The following is a 22,817-nucleotide window of genomic DNA, read 5'->3' as shown; positions in this document are numbered from 1 at the left end:
TAAAGCCAGCAGCCAAGAATGGTCATTTCATTTACAAACTTGGACTTGAAAACTCACATCATGATTCAGGAAAATGGCTAAGACGTAAGATGCTGAGAAAACAAAACATCAAGGCTGCATTTTGTGGGGGTGTGAGGTTCAAATGAGTACTACCAGTGAAATATATAAATCTCAAGCTGAGATATTAACTCTAAATCTGGTCTCAAACTCAAGAAGTACTTCAGCATAAAGGAAATCGAACCCATGAGGAAGGAGTGGGCAGGAACAAACAATAGTGAGCACATAAATCGTTAAAACATGTTTATAAAACTAAACATTAAACCATAAAAGATATAACAACTGATTTAGAAGACTTTTTTAAAAAGAGGTATAATCAAAATGCTAGATAAATATATCACATGGAAGATGGGAGGAGGGAGCTAAAAAGGAAATTAAAGTGTTCAAAGTACTTGTTTTGTACCTAAGAAGGATAGAAATAATGGCAAATTTTAGACTATTAGAAAAATATAAATTAAGTATATTTGTTAAAATTTTGATTAAAATTATCACTAAAATGTACTTGCCAGCCAGTGGAGGAGGAAAAAAGAGAGATAAAATAAATTTGATCAGTTCAATAGGAGGCAGAAAAGTAGGAGAGGGGCACAGCAAAAAAAAAGAAAAAAGAAAAAGAAAAAAAGAAAAAAACATATCAAAAGTAAAATTTTAAAAGAGATGACAGAAATAAATCAAATCAGTAATCAAAATACATATAAGTGGATGAAATATGTCTACTAAACTCTAGGTCTATACTGCTTACAAGCAGCACATCTAAACAGGAGGATAGGGGGAGGTTGAAAATAAAAGATGAAAAAGATAAATTGGAAAATTAAACAAAAGAAAGCAGCCAAAGCAATAAAATCAGACAAAACATAATTCTAGGCAAAAGCCATTAGTAAAGATGAAAAGCAGCCTATCTATATATATAAAAGCTTAATATGCAAATTGTCCCCTTTGGAATTAAACAAGGATACTGGGAGTTCGATCGCTCGCTATGACATATGCCTGACCACTAGGGGGTGACGCGGAATGAAGGAAGGCCCCAGCCAGCAGCCGGAAGGCCCCAATCAGCCCTGATTGCCAGCCAGGCCTGGGAACCCTACCCATGCATGAATTTCATGTACCGGGCCTCTAGTTTCATAATAAAAGGGCCAACCTACCAAGAAGATACAACAATCATAAGCCTGAACACTTCTAAATAGCCTTTATCAAACTAAAAATATTTTAAAAATTACCAGGGAACATGAAAAGTAATGGGGAGACATTTTAACACACCTTTCTTAGAAATGATAGATCAAACCAAAATAAAATTGAAGATAAAGAAACCAAAAAAATTTGAGGATAAACATTTGAAAAATGTTTACATGTCTGATCATATGTACTCATATGTGCATATGAGGGATGAAGCCTTGCCAAACTCTACAGAATAAATATCATACAGAAGGCATACTATGACCACAATGTAGCAAATTTAGAAATCAAGAGTGAAAAGGTAGACCCTCTCCCCCCAAAATACATTTGAAAACTAAAAAAAAAAAAAAAGTCTAAATAATTCACAAGTTAAAAAGGAAATTATGATGAAAGTTACAAACCATTTCAAATTAAACGATGAAAACAGTGCATCTCAAAACCTGTGAGCAGCAGCTGTAACAGTTAGTTACAAGGGAATGTATAGCTTTAAAAGCACATGTTAGAAAATAAGAAATTATGTTCAAGAGACTGAAAAAAAGACAAAGATGGTAGAAGAATGTAATAACACAAAAGTACTAGATGGCAGGAAATATTAATGACAAAATAGAAACAAACAATAGAGATGCTCACTGAAACCAAAAGCTAGTTTTTTTAAGATTACTAAAATATAACTTAATAAATATATTTATACTAGTGGCCTGGTGCGCAAAATTCATGCATGGGTAGGGTCCCTAGGCCTGGCTGGCAATCAAGGCCCATCTACGATTGGGAGGCCCCCGCTGACACCTGCCTTGGCCAGCCTGGCACCACCTGCTCCACTCACTGGCCGGCCCGGCTCTCCGCTGCCGCCAGTCACCTCCCTCTTCGGGGTGATCAGGGGGCCTCACTAGCACCTGCCTTGGCTGGCCTGGGGCCTACGGCTGGGTGCAGCTCCTGTGTTGAGTGTCTGTCCCCCTGGTGGTTAGTGCAAGTCACAGCAACCAGTTGTTCCACTGGTCGTTCCAGAATTCCGTCTTTTGCATATTAGACTTTTATTATATAGGATGATAAAATATACAAACCTCAGACAAGATTAATCAAGAAAGGAAGGAAGGAATGAAAAGGGGCATAACCTTTAGATACAGTAAACGTTTATAAAATTGTAACACTATAACAGAATATTTGTGCCAAAACTTTTGGAAATTGTCAATTTTTGTAAATTGGCCCATTTTTTAAGAAAAATATAAATCACCAAAATTAACGCAATAAGGAAAATGAAATCAGAACAGATCAATAACCACCAAAAAATAAAATAAAAAATGAAGCTGTAGTTCAAAAAGTTTCTCCTGGCTGGCCTGTGTGGCTGGGTTAGTTGAGCGTCACCTCATGCTCCAGGAGGTTGCGGGTTCAATTCCCTGGTCAGGGCACATGCCTGGTTTACAGGTTCAATCCCTAGCAGGAAGCAGCCAGTGAATGTTTCTATCTCTCTCACTCTTCCTCTCTCTGAAATTAATAAAATGTATTTTTTAATGGTTTTCTTATCCCCTAAAGACATCAGGCTGAGGTAGTTTTATGGGCAACCTTTACCAAACCTTTAAGGAATAGATAATTCCTACTTTACACAAATTGTTCCAAAGAACAAAACACAGAGAGTGCTGTCAAACTCATTTTAGGAATCTAGCATAACCTTAATACCTGAACTAACAACAATAAAAGCAAAATAATAGGCCAATGTCAGCTATGAACACAGATATAAAAATCTTAAGTAAAGTAATAGCTATTCAAAAATCCAACAAGGTATATAAAAATAATCCAGCAAGTCTGTGACCAAAACTGCTGGAGTTCAATATATCCATTCTTCTCTTTGTCTATTCCACAGCCTCCCTTGCAGCTAGATTCCACCAGGTGATGAGGTTTCAATGTGATGTAGGTGAAAGTGTTATGTGTAACTGTTAGGAAGTCTTATTAAAAAGGAAAGACTGGCCGAAACTGGTTTGGCTCAGTGGTAGAGCATCGGTCTGTGGACTGAAAGGTCCCGGGTTCGATTCCAGTCAAGGGCATGTACTTTGGTTGCGGGCACATCCCTGGTAGGGGGTGTGCAGGAGGCAGCTGGTCGATGTTTCTCTCTCATCGATGTTTCTAGCTCTCTATCTCTCTCCCTTCCTCTCTGTAAAAAAAATCAATAAAATATATGTTTTTTTTAAAAAAAGGAAAGACTGCACCCCTTCTCTCATCTTCCCTCCTACTGCTCAGAATGCAGAGCATGGCTAGAGCAGGACATATCGCTGCTTGGATATGAGATAATACACAAAGGGTGGGAACGCATAAGATAGAAGCAGCCTCAGGTCTGACACTTCACTTCTATATCCAGGCTTATTAAAATATATATATTTTTATTGATTTCAGAGAGGAAGGGAAAGAAAGAAAGAGAAACATCAACGATGAGAAAGAATCATTGATCGTCTACCTCCTGCACATCCCACATGGCGATCAAGCCCAAAACCCAGGCGTGTGCCCTAATAGGGAATCAAACCTCAACCTTCATTGGTCAACACTCAACCACTGAGCAGCACTGCCCAGGCTGGGCTTCTTTTTTTTATGACAGGGAAAAACATAAAGACATTATTGAGGCCCTATTACTCACAGCCAAACTTAATCCCAACTGATAATAGTATCAACTAGGATTTATTCAGGAATGAAAGAATGGGTCAACATGGAAAAATCCATTTGATATAATTCACCATGTTACAAATGAAAAGAGAAAAATATATGATCATCTATGTAGTTTCTGAAAAAAAGCATTCAATAAAATTCCACTCTCATTTTATATCTTTTTAAAAATTAAATGAAAACTCTTAGCCAACTAGGAACAGAAGGGAATTTCCTCAACCTGATAAGTAGTATTCATCAAAATCTTTAGCAAACATCATCACACTTAAGAGTGGGAACTGAGAAGATATCCACTAACATCAGGATTGGGACAGGTGTGGTACACTCAACAGCGAACTAAAAGTTCTATTCAATGCACTATTACAAAAAAAAAAAAAAAAAAAAAAAGATGTTAACAAATGTCCTTATTTGTAGGGGGGGAAAAAATAACTGACTATATGGAGAATCTATCATGGTTGTCAGATAAACTAAGAGTCCTAATAAAAGAGAGCAGCAAAGTTGCTAAATATAAAACCAATATATAAAACTTGCCAAAACCGGTTTGGTTCAGTGGATAGAGCATCAGCCTGCGAACTGAAGGGTCCCGGGTTGGATTCTGGTCAAGGGCATATACCTTGGTTGCGGGCACATCCCCAATAGGGGGCGTGCAGGAGGCAGCTGGTCGATGTTTCTAACTCTCTATCTCTCTCCCTTCCTCTCTGTAAAAAATCAATAAAATATATTTTTAAAAACTTAACAGTGTCCCCATACATTAGCAGTGCCCAATTATAAAGTACAATAGAAAAAAAAATCCCCAACACAAGCTCTCCCATAAGGCAAAAGACCATCACCTTTCTCCTCCATATCTACTATTACTTCCCTCAAATTCATTCTCTGCGCAGCAGCTAGTGATCTTTTATAAACATAAATTAGACCATGTCACACTCCTTTAACCTCTTAATAGCTACTCATTAGTTATAATTAAATTCTACTTCTTTATCATACCCATGCTTGGCATGACCTGGCCCCTGCCACTGCCCCATTCCACACCGGCCACGTAAACCTCCTTTTAATTCCTGATGCAGGTCAAATTTTTTTCTGCCCCAGCACCTTCACAGATGCTATTCCCTCTTCCAGGAAAGATCCCCACCACCACCACTCCTCATCACCTGAGTGTTTCTAGTCAATCCACAAGTCTCAGCTTCAATGTCTCCTGCTGAACTTAAATAAGGTCCTTTCTCTCTCAGCTCCTGCTTTTTGTTCTTTCATAGTCCCACCATAATGTGAAATAATACCCCATTATTTGTTATGCTGCAATGAGTAATCATACTTTTATTCATGGATGATTTATTCATTGCTTTGATTCCTCTCTAGACCATAACTTCAATGAGGTCAAGAATCAGGTCTTTGATATTTCCCTGAGCATTTAACAGGGGCTGTCATTTATTTAATAAGTATTTTCTGAATGAATGACAGAATTTGCTGGTTTAGCCAGAGTCTCAGTAGAATGCCTACTGCACTCTTCTTAGGACTCAGGCTTACTAGGAGGAGTAGGAGGACCCCAGAGGTGTATCTGGATGAGGGACCAAGAAGCCTCATTGGGAGGGAGAGAGGAGCACACGGGCTTAGTTTATGATCATGGGGCAGCATTAGAGGGGGGCTGCACCCGTCCATACCTCCTCACTCACCTCTCAAGAAACTCAAGTCACAGGCCATAAAGTTGGCCAGAAAGTGTTACTTTTCTGGGATTTTTGTGCAATAATAAGGGTTTGGAGGATAATAGCTTTCGGGAGTGATCGGGGGCAACAAAAGCAAATGTTTGTCATCCTTGAGGGTGGCATGTACAGCCTCAAGAGCATGTCGAGCTGCAGGAAGAGCTAGAGTAAGAGTAGAGAAAAACATTTGATCAGGCACACACACAAGGCACTCCAGGAGTTCCCAGAAACAGTTGGGGGAACTTTAGGGGAGGCCCAACAATGGCAACTGGAACATCCCTGCAAGGGACTGCTACTGGGACTCTAATTTTATTCCTCCAGTGGGTATGGCTTGAGCAACACGGATTACCATGTAACTCTGACAGCCAGCCTCAGGCAGATTCCCAGAAACCATACTTAGGGCCACCAGCCTGGTAGCACTGTAGCCCGGAGGGCCGATGGGCCACATGGACACTGCCACCTGGCCATCAAAGAAAGCATCTTCCCCACAGGAACTCAACAACAGAGGGACTTCTCCCAGGATTCCCTCCAGAGCTCACAATGCTAGTTTTCCCATGAGAAATTAAGGAAGCAATGTTTCTGAGGCCACCTCATGCCAGAAGACTGGCTGTCGGTAATGCCACCGTCTCGGGTACACCAATGACTCAGACATATAACATAGGTACCCCCAACCGGTCAAAGGCTGTGTGAGCCAGGAGAAGAGGAGTGCTATGTGTGCCAGGGGCCCCTGAGAGGCCATCTTCCTATTTATTTGTTTGTCTCTGAGCTCACATACTTGGACACCACAGGAAATTAACAAAGGAATTGGCAAAATCCTGTTATCCCTTGTAAAGGACAATTGTTAGAGACCTGCTTGGCACCTACCTCTTGCCTCTCCCTCCCACTCTCTGCCCTCAACCCCTGGATAGCTCCTGTCCACCTCAGACCACCGGGGACAGGCACGGGTCTAAGGAGAACTCCCTTTAGGTTTGATGACTGCCTGTATCTGTGGATAACCCCAGTGGCTGCTCTGACTCCTCCCCATGACAAGGGGCTTGGCCTCAGCCAGGAAGAGAGAGCGCCCAGGGAGACCAGGCCAAGGAAGCCCATAGGCAGCCTTCTCTCCTCTTCTCCCCCCACGCAGACCTACCTCTTGTCCTCCTCCACCTGGACGCCTATGGAGTGGAACTCTCTTCGACTCCTGTTCTCCGTGTCCGAGTCTGAGATAGTCTCCACCTGGTGGCAAAGTGGGGGAGTCAGTGGCTGGGGGCTAGACCAGGGACGCAAGCCCGTCTCAGGGAGAAAGGCCAGCAATGTTTGACACACACACACCCCAAGCCAGCTGGCAGGTCCTGCAAAGACAATCGGCCTGAACAAGATGAGAGGCTCAGGAATCAGCGGCATCAAGGAGGCAAATTTCGGGAACCACTCTCCACGCGCCAGTAGGGATGGATGATGGTGCCAGGAAGAAGGACCAAGGTGTGGGCTGGGGCTGGCTGGAGCAGCCCTGTCCGTGACCAGGCCCAGGGGCCACCTGCAGCTCAGAGTAAGCCAAGGGAAAGGTCTATGTGCCCAGTAGGCCCTGAGGGCCCACTCCACCCATCCCCAACCGACCCTGCCCCCGAGTTCCCGTCTGCCTGCCATCCGCCTTCCGTACCTGCACCCCGATGGACGGCCGCCACTTGCGCTGCCGCGCCAGGCTCCGCAGCTCCTCCCGGCCGGGGATGGTCTTGATGATGAGCGTCGGGGGCTTGGGGCCGGCCCGCGGCGGCACCGGCGCCAGCTCCAGGGTGCGCGCGCCCATGGCGGGGCCGTCCAGCCCGTCGGCGGAGCTGCAGCGCCGGGCGGGGCCCTCGGCTGCCGTGAAGCTCTCGTGGGCAGAGTCGGTGCTGCTCTGGGCGGTGATGGAGATGCGGGGCGGGGCCTGGCTCCCCGGCGGGATGGGGGGCGGAGCCTTTCTGAAGTTGAAGGCTGTGGCCAGGGACACAGAGAGACACAGCAGGGTGAGAAATGCGTCCCGGCTAGCATCCATCCGTGTCCCGCCACCCCACCCCACACACACACACCCGGCGCCCAGGACTCCACGTGCTGCTCATCATCCACCCCAGAGGGGCAGCGACCTGCCCAAGGTCACAACGCACAGCTGGAGGGGGAGGGAGGAAGGGGAAGTCAGAACCAGCACCTCCGACTAGGGCCCAGCGGGGGGCCAGGGAAGGTACTCACAGGAGCCGGGCCTCCCTGAGACAGAGGCAGGGGCAGCAAGGAGGGGCAGGCAGTCGTCGTCTTGAGAGCAGCCGGCCTGGATGGCCCGGAGGTAGCTGTGGCTCCGCATGCGGAAACAGCCGGGCAGGTCCAGGGCGTCCACGGCTTGGGACTCAAGCTCCCCAAACACAGACCCGCACACAGCCTCCAGTTGCTGGCTCAGCTCCTCGCTGAGCTGAGGGGACAGGGACCGAGAGGACCGTTACTGGGGTGGTGGTGGGGCGGGGGTGCTTCTGAGGCACTCTGCCATAGGGCTATGTCTAGATCTGCAGAGGCGGCGTCTCTGCGCGACTCTTCTGCATTTGGACTAAAAGAAACCCTCATTCTCTGCAAAGAAAGAGGAAGGCATCTCTGCCCTGGGCTGCTCCCCCAAAACACCTTAAGGCCAGACTTAGGGAGCCAGTCTTTCCTCTCAAGACTCCTCCCTCCGCCCCATCTATGCCTCTCCCAGATGTGAGGCTGTACCTCAGCCTCCAGACCACCCCATCTTCCTCTCCACCTGTGCTCTGGGTGTAGCGCTAGCCCCTCACGTTTCTCTCACCTGACCCTGACTTGACAGGCACACCCTCTTGCCCACTATCGGGGTGCCGGGCTGCAGGGAAGGCTAGCTTTTGTTTGATTATTTATGATCCACTCCATTGTGAAACTGACTGAAAGCAACTTATAGAGATATACACCACATGGCAGGACAGAAATAACTGGTAAGTGATGGAGCAAAAATTATTAACTTTCAAGTTTCCAGGACTCCCCCACCTTCTGCCCATGAACTAGGGCTCTGGTTTGGCCTACTGGTTCCTTCCCTACCCTACACCTCGAAGGGAAGTTCAGCCATTGCTGGGTGAGGTTCTTGTTTTTATTTTTACTTTTTTAATCCTCATCTGAGGATGTTTTTTTTCATTGATTTTTAGAGAGAGGGAAAAACAGAGAGAAATAGCGATGTGAGAGAAACACATTGATTGGTTGCCTCCTGCACGAACCCCCAACCAGGGCCCAGGCCAGGGAGGATCCTGCAACTGCAGTATGTGCCCTTGACCAGAATCCAGCCGGGGACCCTTCGGTTCGCAGGCCAATTGCTCTATCCACTGAGCATTGTTCTTGCTTTTTACTTCTGATATTTTGTAATGCAGAATCCATAGTGTTACAAAAAAAAAAAAATTAATGCAACTAAGAAAAGAGCAAAACAAAAATTTTGTTCACAGAGTCCTATCACACAACACTGCGCTAAGACTAAATATACCACAGAGGCTGCAGCTTCGTTTGCGTTATACAAGCAAACTGAAAGCAAAGGGAAAAAATAAAGGTAGATCTGAAACAAGTTTGGCTCAGTGGATAGAGTGTCGGCCTGCGGACTGAAAGGTCCCAGGTTCAATTCCGGTCAGGGGCATGTACCTTGGTTGCATGCACATCCCCTGTAGGAGGTATGCAGGAGGCAGCTGGTCAATGTTTCTCTCTCATCGACGTTTCTAGCTCTCTATCCCTCTCTCTTTCACTCTGTGGAAAATCAATAAAAAACATTTTTAAAAAATAAAATAAAGGTAGGAAAAGGAAGTGATCCAGTGGTAAGCTCTACACCCAGAGCACAGGATGGGTGCACATTTGACCTTGAGCTTCAGAGCAGCCAAAGCATCGAGGGGGATAGCCTTTGGTTTGCCCACACGAGTTATGAAGTGAGAGACCAGCTGAATTCTAATGCCGGCCCCCCTACTTCTTAGCAGTGTGGCCAGAGAAAGTTGCTTAAAGTTTTGGGGCCTCTGTCAAATGGGAATGATAATGGGACTATCTTCATGGTCTATTTGAAGGAGAAAAAAACAAACAAAAAACCCTGTGAGGCACTATGTGCAGATACTGGCACACAATCAGCACTCAGTCAGTGGCAGGCGAAGGTCTCAGGGCCTATCTGGTAAACACAGGCCAATGTTCATGAGAACCACAACTCTTCCTGTCATGAGCCCAAGAGAAATCCCCCCCACGAGTGATTATGCAGAGGCCCTGCAATGAAGTCATGGACCAGAACCTCAGCAGCACCCACACGGTGAGTGTGACAGCAAGTATCCCATGGCTGTGATTTGTGACATCTCTCATACTCGTGGCATCATATTTATGTGCAGCCCACAGAGGCCCAAAGGAGTGGCTCGATCCATATGTAAAATACAGCTCAGTGTTTCCATAACTGAGCCTCAAAAGCATAATATGGTACCACAGGATTCTACATCAAATGGAGGGGGCATTTTTTTTATCCCATTCTACCAATGGACAAACTAAGGCCCAGAGAGGGCAGATGAATTAGCTAAGGATGCCCAACTTGTACGTGGTAAAACCAATGAAATGCCATGTTTCCTGGTTCTCATGCCAGGCTGACTGAACCTTCCGGAGAGCTTGTTAAACTGACATGAACTCGGGCCCCCACCTCAAGGATCTGAGCCCAGGGCTCTTCACCTCTCTGCATCTCTGCTTTGGCTGCTTTGGAGCTCAGAGCCAAATTAACTGGAGATCCAAAGCTCAGTGGTTCCAACATGAGGCCAGTCATTTAAAAAAGGACTGTCTGGGCTTCTTTTGGCAGCTTTTTTTTCTGAAGGAACTTTATTACAAGTGTACAGAAGTCATAGGCCATGGAAAAATCAATCCAAGATCCTGGGAAGTTCGCCCACATTTGACTAGCCTAAGCCCCGCCCCTGGGCAGCTGTGCCTTCACCACCACTCTTGGGAGTCTCTCTCTCAGTTTCCTATCTGTGGATCTCTGGGGGTACCGAGGACCAGCAGTGGCAGGGTATTTCCTGAGGCTCGGGAGCTGATCTAACTCCTGCTATTTCTAGGCCAGGCTCAGAATACTCCCCCACAAGAACCGACCCAGCCCAGAGGGTGCCTTCGTGGAGCAGAGAGCAATCTGGTCTCCGGTCAGGAATCCAGGGATGGAAGAACTCTCACTCAGCAGCTTATCTCTGTGCCTCCAGCCCTCTTCCGTGTGTAAAGCACGAGGCATAATATCTGGCATGCAGCAGATGCTCAGTGAACATCAGCTACTATTATTAGTAGCAAGAGGTTCTTAAATCGCAATGGAAATACCTCTCGGAGACCTCTCTTTCCCAGGGGTTCTGAAGCTCTTGAAATCCCAACCATATGTTACCCCCGCAATGAACTCTATAGCAAGGCAGAGACAGAGAGGGTGAGAAGCACCCTGGGGCCACACACCTCCCGTCTCCACAGGCCAAGAGGAGTTTCTGGAGTTGAACAGGAGACCAGGACCCGAGGGAAATACAAAATCCTACAGACTCTCAGAGGACTATTGTACCTCAAGTTGCTCTTTACTGTATCACCATTACGAAATTGTAACGTTACACTTTGAATTCTCCTACTATTCCTGGGCTGCCTTCCTTCCACCCTGCTCCTTAGCTCCCACTTTCAGAAGAGTCAAAGCCAAAAGAAAACCTCTTGGGAAGTAAGAACCTGAGCTTTTCTCCAACCCAGATTCAGACTCAATATTCCTATTTCCAAGGGTGTAGGATATTTAGAAGAAAATACTTGGTTGGGGCTCGTTGGAAATTGTCCGTGGTGGATTGTCCAACTCGGGGCTAGGCTGTATGCTTTATATATGGCATAGAGTTTAGATAACCTTGAAAAACCCTCCCATTTCAAAACACCGGATAAAGTATAACAAACGTTGCTTTATATGCATAGCTGAGCTCGCAAGAAAGCAAGCTAAGTCCCCAGGGGACAAAGGCAGAGAGGAAACTGGAAATTCAGAATGTTAACTGTGTGAGCCACTGTTGCAAACAGCCTAGTGGAGGTGGAAGGGGTGGGAGAGGTTGCTGGTCTCAGTAATCAAAGGGCTTAGGTTTTAGCACCCACTTGGGGGCAGCTGTAAGGCTCTAGGCCCACAGCAAGCGCAAAACCAAATGAGAACCTGCATAAAAGTAGGAAAGGAGAAAACCTTTGATGAAAAGTAAACTAGGGGAAGATATTATCAGCACAGACTGATGGTACGGAAGCTAGCCCATAGTCTAGGCACTGTGGGAAAGGGAAAGGAAGCAAACCTTTTAAGAATTTATACCTATAAGCTAATCTCACAGACACAGGTTTTGTGTCTGCATGGGCCTGCAGGGGCCAGACCCACCTACATTAAAATTTAACATAAGCCGAAACCAGTTTGGATCAATGGATAGAGCGTCGGCTTGGGGACTGAAAGGTCCCGGGTTCGATTCCGGTCAAGGGCATGTACCTGGGTTGCGGGCATATCCCCAGTAGGGGGTGTGCAAAAGGCAGCTGATCGATGACTCTCTCTCACTGATGTTTCTAACTCTCTATCTCTCTCCCTTCCTCTCTGTACAAAATCAATAAAACATATTTAAAGAAAAAAAATTCTCCAGTGGGAAAATTTTTAACATTAAGATGGTCCCATAGCATTGTCTACTTGTCAAATAGAAGTCCAAAATATTTTCTGGGGAAACTACTTCTAACCCAGGCTCAGGATTCTCACAGATAAAGCTCTACTGAAGATGAGCTAATTTTTTTTCTTCTTCTAAAGATGAGCTAATATTAAACTGAGAGACGATCTCTGACATGGCCCCGAATGATTTCCAACTACTGGCATTCACATGCTTGTCCATCCCCTCCCAGTGAGTGTGGACCAGACTTATTGTCAGACTACTAATTAATAGAATATGGCAGATACAATGGGATGGACTTCAAAGACTTGATTACAGCCGGGACCGGTTTGGCTCAGTGGATAGAGCGTCGGCCTGCAGACTGAAAGGTCCAGGGTTCGATTCGGGTCAAGGGCATGTACCTTGGTTGCGGGCACATCCCCAGTGGGGGGTGTGCAGGAGGCAGCTGGTCGATGTTTCTCTCTCATCGACATTTCTAACTCTCTGTCCCTCTCAATTTCTCTCTGTGTAAAATCAATAAAATATATATTTTTTTTTAAAAAGACTTGATTACAAAAAGATAGTGGCTTTCATGTTGGATACCTTCTCTTTAGCTCTCTCAGAGCCTTTGCTCTGGGGGAAGTAAGCTGTTACATTGTGAGTAACTGTATGGTGAGTCCCACGGGTCAAGAAACCGACCGACGCCTCTGACCAACAGCCTGCAAGGTCTGAGGCCTGTCGACAGCAGATCTTCCTCCAGTCAAGCCCTGAATGAGTGCAGCCTTGCTCACACCTTGACTGAAGCCTGTGAGACACTGACCCAGGGGATACCCAGCTATGTTGTGCTCAGCTTTCTAGCCCACAGAAACTGTGAGCTAATAAATGTTTGTTGTTCTAAGACACTATGCGTGGGGTAACTCGTTATATAGCAAGAGGTAACTAATACAAACTATGACACAAACAAGAACTAAACTTCCTGAGAATTCAAGGTTTACCTGTCACAGCAGCTAATGTTACCTTCGCTCAAACAGATTAGCTTTTAAACGATGCTTAACATTTATAAAACTTCGCACATTAAGCGCCCAGCCTGTTTTGTCTTCCAGACGGAAAGTAGAGTGCCAGTCACCGGTGACCGACTGGGCGCTTAACATGTTAAAAGATAAAACTGAAAATATAAGAAGAGAATAAAAGCTTTGGGAAAAAACTATAAAGATGTAAAAAAGGAACCAAATCAGATTTTTAGAAATGAAGAAAAAAAAAGTCAATGAAATTAAAAACTCAGTTAATGAGTTAAACAGTAGATGAAAAATTTAGGGTATCAGAACATACCTCTGAGAAACTTACCCGATGGGAGCATAGAGAGGTAAAGAGGTGGGAAAATGAAGGAGAGGTTAAGACTCATGGAGAAAAGAATAAGAAGTCCCACATAAAACTAGTAGGAGTTTCAGAGGAGAGACTAGATAGAATTTGGAAGAGGCAATACTTGAAGAGATAATGGTGGTAGTTGAGAAATTTCTAGATTTCCAGTCTCAGGCATGACAGGAAAAGGAGAAAACCAAATCTTATCCCACCAAGACAACTATAAAGATGGACAAAACTGCCAAAAACAATTATTTCATCACCCTGAAAATCAAAGAAGCATTTATTAATGAAAAGTGATGAACTTTGGGTAAGAACAGCATGAGTCTGTGGTAGCCTTGCCTGGAGCTGCACCATTACCCCCAGCTCCCAGCTCTATTAGTTGCAATAGTTCAACAAGGGTGGAGCAGGCTGTGAAAACTAGCTGCTTCAGTGCCAATGGCAAAGGGACCTCACCTAATTGGAGCATCGTCTGTAGACTGGAGTGTCAAAAACATAGACAGCAGCATTGGGAGGCTGAGGTTTTGGCATGTTTGAGGCAGACTATGGACTGACAGACTGACCAGGAATTTAAGGGGGAGTTAGCCATAAGCAGTTTGATAAGCTCTCCACATATCCTGGGTTAACTAGGGGCTGGGTGCATGCACAACAGAAACCAGAGAGGCCCTGAGTCGATGGAGTCTGTGCACATGGGCAAAGGAAACACAAGAGAGCCTGGTGGAAAACAAAAGCCAGGGCAGACCTGAAAACAGTCTGAGGATTATACAATACTTCCCAGGCCATAAGTAGAATCATAGCAGAGAGAAGTCCTACTGGCTTGTGGTTTTGTAGCCTCTCACCAATTTCTGGTTGAACAGTAAGCTATGCAGACACAGGGGCAACCCCTGGGAAACCAGGCTTAAAAATAAAAACAAGAAAGAATAAAACTGATGGAGACAGGAGAGTTTGCATTTGGCAGGGAAGATGGATTTTAGATATTTAGTCTTGAGATTAACAAATAAACAAAATAATAACAACCTTCAAGAGGTACAGTAAGAATCTAGAGTTGTTACAACATATTACCTAAAATGTTTAGTATTCAACAAAAAATTATGAAATATTCAAATAAATAAGAAAATTTGCCCAAATGTTTGACTGGTCAAAGACTACAAAGCAGCTATTATAAATATGTCCAAAGAAGTAAAGAAGACTTAAAGGAAAGCACTGCAACAATGATTTAATGAACAGAAAATCCTAACAAAAAGCTAGAAATTATTTTGAAAGGAAGGAAAAAAAAAACAAAAATTCAGAAGCTTAAAAGTACAATAACAGAAATAAAATAATTTACTAGGAGGGCTCAGAATAATAAATAATCAGTAAACTGGAAGCTTGGTCAGTGTAAGTTATCCAATCTGAAGAATAGAGGGGGAAAACACTAGAAATGAACAGACTCAGAGACCTATGAGACAATATTACACATATACCAGTGTACATGTAATGAGAACTTCAGATAAAGAAGGAGATAAATGGGGAAGAAAAAATATCTGAAGAAATAATGGCCAAAGAAGTTCAATGAACCCAAAGTGGGTTAAACATAGAAATCTATATCCAGTAACGTTACATTCAAAATGTTGAAAGTTGAAGACATTAATAGCAGCCAAGAGAAAAACAATTTATCACTTACAGAAAAACAATATGATTAGCAACTTGCTTTTCATCAAAAGCTATGACCTCTGAAGGCAATAGAATAGTACATTCAAAGTGCTTAAAGAAAAAAAAAAACTGTCAACCAGTAATTCTATATCAGCAAACTATCTTCTAAAAATGAAGTAAAAATACATTACCAAATCAATATAGAATAATAACTGCCAGCCAGTGTGATATTTGGTGGGAAGAAAAATGAAGAAAACTCAAATTGACCCAAAAGAAGGCAGCAAAGGAGCAAAGAAGAATTGCCCAGACCAGCCGGCTGGCCTGTGTGGCTCAGCAATTGAGCATCGACCTATGAACCAGGAAGTCAAAGTTGGATTCTAGGTCAGGGCTCATGCCCAGGGTTGTGGGCTCGATCCCCAGTAGAGGGAATGCAGGAGGCAGGCGATCAATGATTCTCTCTCTTCATTGATGTTTCTATCTCTCCCTCTCCCTTTCTCTCTGAAATTAATAAAAGTATATTAAAAATAAAAAGAAGCATTGCCCAATAGCAGGATACATAGAAGCCACAAGGTAAAATGACAGAAATAAATCCAAGCATATCAGTAAATCACAATAAATATAAATGTACTACACTCCCAAGCAATTGTCAGAATGTAGATAAAATAAAATCTAGCTATAAACTATTTACAAAAAATATACATAAAACATAAGAAGACAAAATTCTTTTGAACTATGAAAAAAGAATGTTCTGGGAAAATACTAAACCAAAACATAGACTTAAGGGCAAAAAAAATTATTATAGATAATAAAATGACATCTCTAGTGTGTTAAACCTGTTTCTTCTTCTGTAAAGCAAAGATTATAAGATATACCTCCCAGAAGAAATATGAAATGTATACACAAAGTGCTAAGAAAAAGAAAATAAAAAACAGAGAAGAATTGGAAATTTTGTGGTAGGAAAAAACTAAAATTTAGATTTTTACATTTGAAGAAATACTTGAAAGAACTGAGAGAGAGATCCATGGGAGTCTAGAAAGGAGCGATCCAGGCAGAAGGAGCAGTAGATGCAAAAGCTCTAAGACTGGTGTCAGAAGAGCAACAAGGGGACCAGTATGGTTGGAGTGGGGGAGGGGAGGGAACAGTGTGAGAGAAGAACTCAGGGCCAGATTATGCAGAGCCTTATATATCATAGTAAAACCCTTGAATTTTCCTCTAAGTAAGGTGAGGGTTTTGAGTGAGTATAATTCTATTTAAAAGTGATTGTTCTGACTATATTGAGAGAGAATGAACAAGTACAAGAGACACACTAGAAGGCAGTCCAACAGTCCAGACAAAAAAAAAATATATGATGGCCTGGACCGGCATGATGACAGTGGAGGCAGGGGGGAGTGGTGAGATCCTGGATGCACTTTGAGAGTGGTACCAAAGGGATTCGCTGAAAGATGGGATGTGGGATGGGAGAAAGAGAAGGAAGTCAAGACTGACTCGAGCTTTCAGACCAGAGCTCCTGCAAGGAGAAAGTTGCCAGTACCTGAAATGGAGAAGACATTGGGTGGAGCAGGAAATTTTGGGGAAAGAGTATCAGCAGTTTAGTTTTAGACATCTTGATTTGAGATGTCTACTAAATATCCAGATGATATTTTAATATACCACTAGACATACATGCCTGGCTTTTATGGGAGGGTTTGAGCTGGAAATATACATTTGGGAGTTATCAGGCTCTCGATAATAATCAAAGCCATGAGCCTGATGAGATGAGCTCCCCTAAGAAGTAAGTGTAGAGAGAACTAAGGCCTGAAAAACGCCAACGTTCAGATCCTGGAGAGTTGTAGGCACAGGCAGTCAGAGAGAGAAGAACCTAAAAGATATGGTGTCCTCAAAGCCAACTGAGTAAGGTGTTTGGGGAAGGAGAGAGCCATCAGCTGTGTTAGATGCTGCTGATGGGTCAATGAAACAAGAACTGCGCATTAACCAGTGGCTTTAGCCACAGAGGCTGGTCGGATGTGAAAAGACAGCTGTGCCAGTCAGATTCCCTGATTCAGGAAATGTAACAAAGAGACGCTGAGAGGCTGCAGCAGCCGACAATAGGAGCCACTGGGACAGCCTTTGGCATTGCCTTCGCATTGCTCCCCCACAGTGAACAGTAGAAATAGCCGGCCTTTATGGGCTGTTGGCTCTGTGCCAAGAACACTATTATGCTGCCTATTTTTAAATAGGAAAAATGGGGCTCAGAAAAAGTCAACTAACTTGCCCCAGGTCACTCAGCTTGGTAAGTAGCTGAGCTGGAATTCAAACCCATTTCATGCATTTAATTACTAAACTGCCTTAGTCAAGGGAAAGTCTCCACTTAGATATAGAACTCAAAATTATACAATAGCAATTTGGGGCCAGGTACCTTGGGTTTGCATACATTTCCTCACCGAATACTCACAAAACCCCTGCGAGAGAAATACCACTACACTTGTCATTTTACTGATGAGAAAACGGGGGCCTGGTGGTGGGGAAAGAACTCAAGACCAGACCATCTGAGACTGCAGCTCTGCCTGTCCCATCTGTACAACCAATCCTGCCTCTTATGTGGGGGGGCCTTGGAGCAACCAGGCCAGGGCAGTGCTGGAGAACTGAGAGAACTGAGGGTGCCCTTACATGCTCATCACGTTGAGGACACTTGGTTTCTAAGGATGACTCTGAGATCCCCGATCTCAGTAAGTTCCAGGAGTCCCAAGGCCGGCTTCCCAGTTCCCCCAGAATCAGACCTGCACGCTCTCCCTGGCCAGACCTTTGATTTTTAAGGCCAAGGCTGAGCATGGACTGAATCCCCTCCCCACCCTTTCCTCCAGGAATGCCGCTGGGCCTCCCCCTACCTGTCCCGTGGTGAGGGAACGGCTGTAGCCAGGGATGGAACTCCGGGGATGGATCCGGGGTGGGACGCAGCAGCTGAGAAAGGTCAAAATTCCAGATTCAGAATGGGGGTCTGTGAGGAGGCAGGGGAGGGGAATGAGAGGATTGGGCGCCCTGAGCAGGTTCTACCCCTCAGGAACCCCCAGACAAGATCCCACAAGAGACTCCTGGGTAAAAGGACTCTCCCAAAGAGGCACTCAGATAGGAGTTATCAGAAGGACCCTTCTTTCTTTTTTTAGTATAATTATATATATATTTAATTTAAATTCTTTATTATTTAAAGTATTATATAACTCTCCTTAGAAGGGCCCTTTTTTTTTAATGGAGCAGACTGATACTCCCAGTTGAACCTTAAGCTGGGAGCAGACTGGTACTCACTCTACACACACCTCCTACAGGGACCAGGTATCAGCTTCCCATTCCCCCTGCCCTCCACCCCACACTCTCCTCCCCTCCCTTCCCCTCCCAGTCCTTACTTGATCCGGGCCTGGTCCACACTGGAGGAGCGGCGGGAGGCAAAGCGCCGGGCCAGTGCCTTGGGAGATGTCTTGGGACTGCCGTCTGAGTCTCCACTCTCCTCATCCCCCATGGCTTTGATGTAGCTGCCGCTCCGCATCCTGCGACAGGGGATCTCTCCATCCTTACCCCCAGTGGGGTAACCCCCCCAATCATCTTGCGGCACCTGCAGGAACAGGGGCCTCTGTCTCTCAGACACATCCCTACTGAACCTGAGGCCAGGACCCTCTTCTCCACTGCCAGTGGGAGGCGCTCTACCCTGGCTTGGACGGGCCACACTCGGGAGCATGCAGATTGAGCTGGAGGCAGGGCTTGGACCGTACCCTCCCTTCCAGGAGATGTCTCATTATCCTGCATGGACCTGGTGTTACCTAACTGAGGGCAAGCTAGAGCAGCGGTCGCCAACCGGTGGCCTGCATGAGGTTCAAAAGGTTGGCGACCGCTGCCCTGGAGAGTCTGGGTGGGCAGTGACATGTAGGTGCCAAAAGGTCAAAGATCAGAGGCCAAAGTGACCTCTGTCAACCCGTCCTCATCAGCGGACGTGTCACCTGACCTCGGTCACCTTTCACCCTTCTTCATTCTTCATCCTCATAAGCTGCTTATATCCCCAAATCTCCACCTCTCCTCCCTTTCCTCTGTGAGAAGCCATAGAGTGTTTTTGGGGGGTGGGGTGGGGGGAGTGACATCAGATTTGTGTTTCGGAAAGAACATTTTAACAGTCCAAACAGAGGATGAATTGTGAGGGCCAGAAGCAGGGCAGGGGCGGAAGTGGCAGAAGAGACCAATTAGGAGGCTGATGCTGTTCTCCAGGCAAGAGATGATGAGGCCTAAATTAAGACAGTGACAATGAGGGGAAGAGGAGATGGAAATGAGAGGTGCTGAGGAGCATCAGTGAGCCTGATTAGATGTGGGGGTGAGGGGGCAGGGAAGAGTCGGGGATGACTGGAGGCTGCTGGCTGAGGATCTGGAGGATGGTGCCGCTGCTCACTGAGCCACAGAACCCCAGAGAAACAGGTGGGGGGAGGTGAAAGCTCAGGTTTGGGCATGGCGAGTTTGGCGAGGACTGTGGAACAGGTGGTTGGCTGTTTGGTTCTGCAATTCCATGGGGAGATCTGGTCTGGAGGCAGACGTGTGGGAGTCGTGGGCAGCAGCTGAATCCACAGGAGTGAATGGAAGTACCCAGAGGGGAAAAGAGAGAGCTGGGGAGGAATCGCTGACATTTAAAAGGGGGCTGAGAAGAAGGGAAGAGGAGCCTGTGAAGTCACCTGAGAAGGAGTGGGCAGAGGGGTAGGAGGGAAGTCAGGAGAATGACATGTCGTGGAAACAGGAGACATTTCAAGAATAAAAGGAGCTGATAAAGTCAAATGTCAAGTGCATTCAGAGGTTAGTAATTCAAGCTCAGGAGTTAGATCTATGTTCAAATTTTCTGGGCCCGTGACTTGCCGAGGAGGTGACCTTGAGTAAAATGGATCCATCTCTAGACCTCAGTTTCCTCATTCGTGATTGGTAATGACAATTATGCCTACATCGCAGGGTTGGTGGGAAGGATAAATGAGCCGTATAGAATGCCAGCACCTAGTAAGTGCTCAATATGTGTTAACTATTATAAGCATTGGAAGGTACCTTTCAAGGAAGGCTGGCGAAAGGGACATTTAAAATCCTTCTTTAGATGTCAGTGGATTCCTCCCCAGACTCTAGCAAAGGAAGGATGAAAGGAAGTGAAGAAATGGGGTATATGGTCTAAGACCTGGATATGAAGGGAAGTTAGGAGATGGAAGGGGGAATAATGTTGATGAAAAATTTCTTCTTTGGATGAGAGACTTGACATGTTTTCAGGACCAGTAAGAAAGCCCATAAAGATAGTCTTTAAATCGGGGAGTGAGGGGGGGGGGTATACAGACAGTTCAAGGATGGAGGGGAACCTGGGGAGACCGGCTTAAACCCACCAGAGGTATCAGCCTGGGATGGGTGGTCCTGGCGTCTCTTGAGCCAAGAAGGAAAGGGATGAGGGTGGCTCGGGATCTACATGAGTGGGCTGACAGAAAAGTGAGGGCGTCCATGCCGGTTGGCTTACACTGTAAAGAATTACTAGTGTAAATGAAGGTATGGAGGAGACAACTGGGGCAGGGAGGGAAGATTTAAAACACTTGTTATTATTAAAAAAAAAAAAACAGGTTAAATTGGGGTGGGACTGGAGGTCTGAGGGGTCAAGGTTCAGGGGAGGGACACAGACTGGGATGAAGCTAGGTGAGGGGATAGAGACCCAGGGAAGGGATGGGACTCCATGAAGAAACCCACACAGAGACAGGGTAAGGGAGAGCTGGAGACTGGTGAGAGGAACAGGGTCTCCGTAAAAGGATTGAGAATCAATCCTTCAAAGACACCCCCTACTCTGGTGGGGTCAGGTTCCCGTTTTTGTGTCAGGGGAACACCAAGCTGTCTGAAGGGTCCCTGCATCCCCTTGTTCTCCCCCAAATGGGTTCAGACCTCCTAGTCCTAAAATGTCCTAGAACCCCAGCCCCTGATGGATCCTTCCCCTTCTCCATACTCTACAGAGAGGAGCCACAGGCAGGCAGAGAGAGGCAGGCTAGCAGATGGGAAAGCCAGGGCACACTCTGCCACACTGCAGGGTTCCCACTCCTCCGTAGCTGCTGCTGCAGGACACTGTGAGGTGCATATTAACAAGGAAGCCCCCAGGGAGGTCAGGGCAGCCCTAGAGTAGCAGCAGGGAGCAGCGGAGTGGCGGTGAGGCTCCAGAAGCGACAAGGGCTCGGTTATGAGAGAAAGGTCGGTACTCCCTCCTCAGCCTTTTTTGTCGGCCCCTTCCACTGCAGCTTAGAGAACCTCTCTACCCAGGGAGGGGGCAATCCAAGGCCAACCCAGGAATCCTGAATCCTAGCAGTCTCCAATCTCCCTTCTGTCTCCCACCCCTTCTTGCTCCCACTGTGACCCATTTGTCCCCTTGAGCTTTCATGAGGTCCCCACCCAGGAGAGTCCTAACGTGTGAACAACTTACCAGTAAGACCAGTGACACCCAAGAGACACATGCAAGCTCAATCCCCATCCCTCTGGACGTGCTGTGGCTTCTTCCTGAAACACCCTCAATCCACTTCTGCACTGAGATTCAGCTTAGAGGACATTCTTCCCAGAAGGTGGTTGGTTGGCCACCATCATCCTGGGGCAGGTGAGATGCCTCCTCTGTGCTCCCATGGTGCCCACCGCTCTCTCCTATCACAGCTTTCTTTCACTGCACACTATCTGCTTCCTTATCTGCCCCACCTCTAAACAGCTCCTTGCAAGCAGCATCTGTGTTTTCATCTTCGTACCCACAGCATCCGGGAAATGCTCACTGACTGAATGGCTGTGGATTAACTATATGGAATGTGGGTTTGGGAGGTAACCCTAAGTCTGCTGGACTCCAGAATTTGTATTGACTTTTCCTCCTAACACTATGGGAAGGCTCAAGAAAACAGCTCAAGGGATACGTAAGGGGTGTCTGAGACAGAAAAGAGGGAAGTTGATGGTGAGATGAGCCCCTGACCCCATCTCAGTAAGAAGATGGGGAGTGGTCAGTGTGGGATGGATGAAGACTCCATAAGAAGAAGATGTCAGAGCTTTTAGTCTCATCTGCAGAGACCATGGACAATGGTGAGACCGGATGGGGATAGCAAGCCAGCTATTAGCTACACCATTCCAATCCCAGGAAGGCCTGTCCTGGCTCGGACTCCACTGTGGCCCCCAGTCTAGGAAAACCAGGGGACAGGCTCCCAGGGCTCTTCCCCAGCCTCACATGTATCCTACCACAGGCACCCCAGAATGACTACCTCCACAGAGGGACATTCTAGAACTGACCTTCATATTCAAACAATATCTGGACCACCCAGATTTGAGAAGAAAGAGGTCTGGAGAAGGCCTGGGGAAGGAGAGCTGCTTTCCAACTATTGACCTTCAATCTTACAGGAAGTTACAGCCAGGGAGCACCATGCTGTCCTGTCCACTGCCTTCCCTCAACTTCATTCTGCCTCCAACCTTACAAGACAGACCGGCACAGCTTGTCCAAAACAGCAAGTCAAGGGGAAGCCCTTTTGGTACTGCCACACAATGTCAGAATCAAAGGGCCCCTTCATTGCACAAACGGGGAAACCAAGGTCCCAGAAGTGGCTCGGAGTCTTACAGAACAATGCAGGGAAGAACCTCCCTCCATCTAGACCCTCTGTCATGGCAACAGCTGGCTGCC

The 22,817-nt window shown here is 46.0% G+C and overlaps 1 protein-coding gene across 2 annotated transcripts in view; it reads right to left on the bottom strand.

Moving 5' to 3' along the window:
* Positions 1 to 22,817, bottom strand: part of DLGAP3 (DLG associated protein 3) — a 59,490-nt gene that overhangs the window by 13,620 nt on the left and 23,053 nt on the right. For both annotated transcript variants that reach the window (XM_084872006.1, XM_084872007.1), the window contains exons 4-8: positions 18,541 to 18,746; positions 18,028 to 18,100; positions 7,773 to 7,986; positions 7,207 to 7,520; positions 6,700 to 6,785 (exon numbers count right to left, since the gene is read on the bottom strand). In XM_084872006.1, coding sequence (XP_084728132.1) covers positions 6,700 to 6,785; positions 7,207 to 7,520; positions 7,773 to 7,986; positions 18,028 to 18,100; positions 18,541 to 18,746 — 893 coding nt within the window. The remainder of the gene's footprint in view (positions 1 to 6,699; positions 6,786 to 7,206; positions 7,521 to 7,772; positions 7,987 to 18,027; positions 18,101 to 18,540; positions 18,747 to 22,817) is intronic.

Source organism: Pipistrellus hanaki (assembly GCF_964339955.1).
Source record: "Pipistrellus hanaki genome assembly, chromosome: 2".
NCBI classification, from domain to species: Eukaryota; Metazoa; Chordata; class Mammalia; order Chiroptera; family Vespertilionidae; genus Pipistrellus; species Pipistrellus hanaki.
The sequence above is the reverse complement of the archived record's forward strand: the minus strand, read 5'-3'. Positions and strand labels throughout refer to the sequence as shown.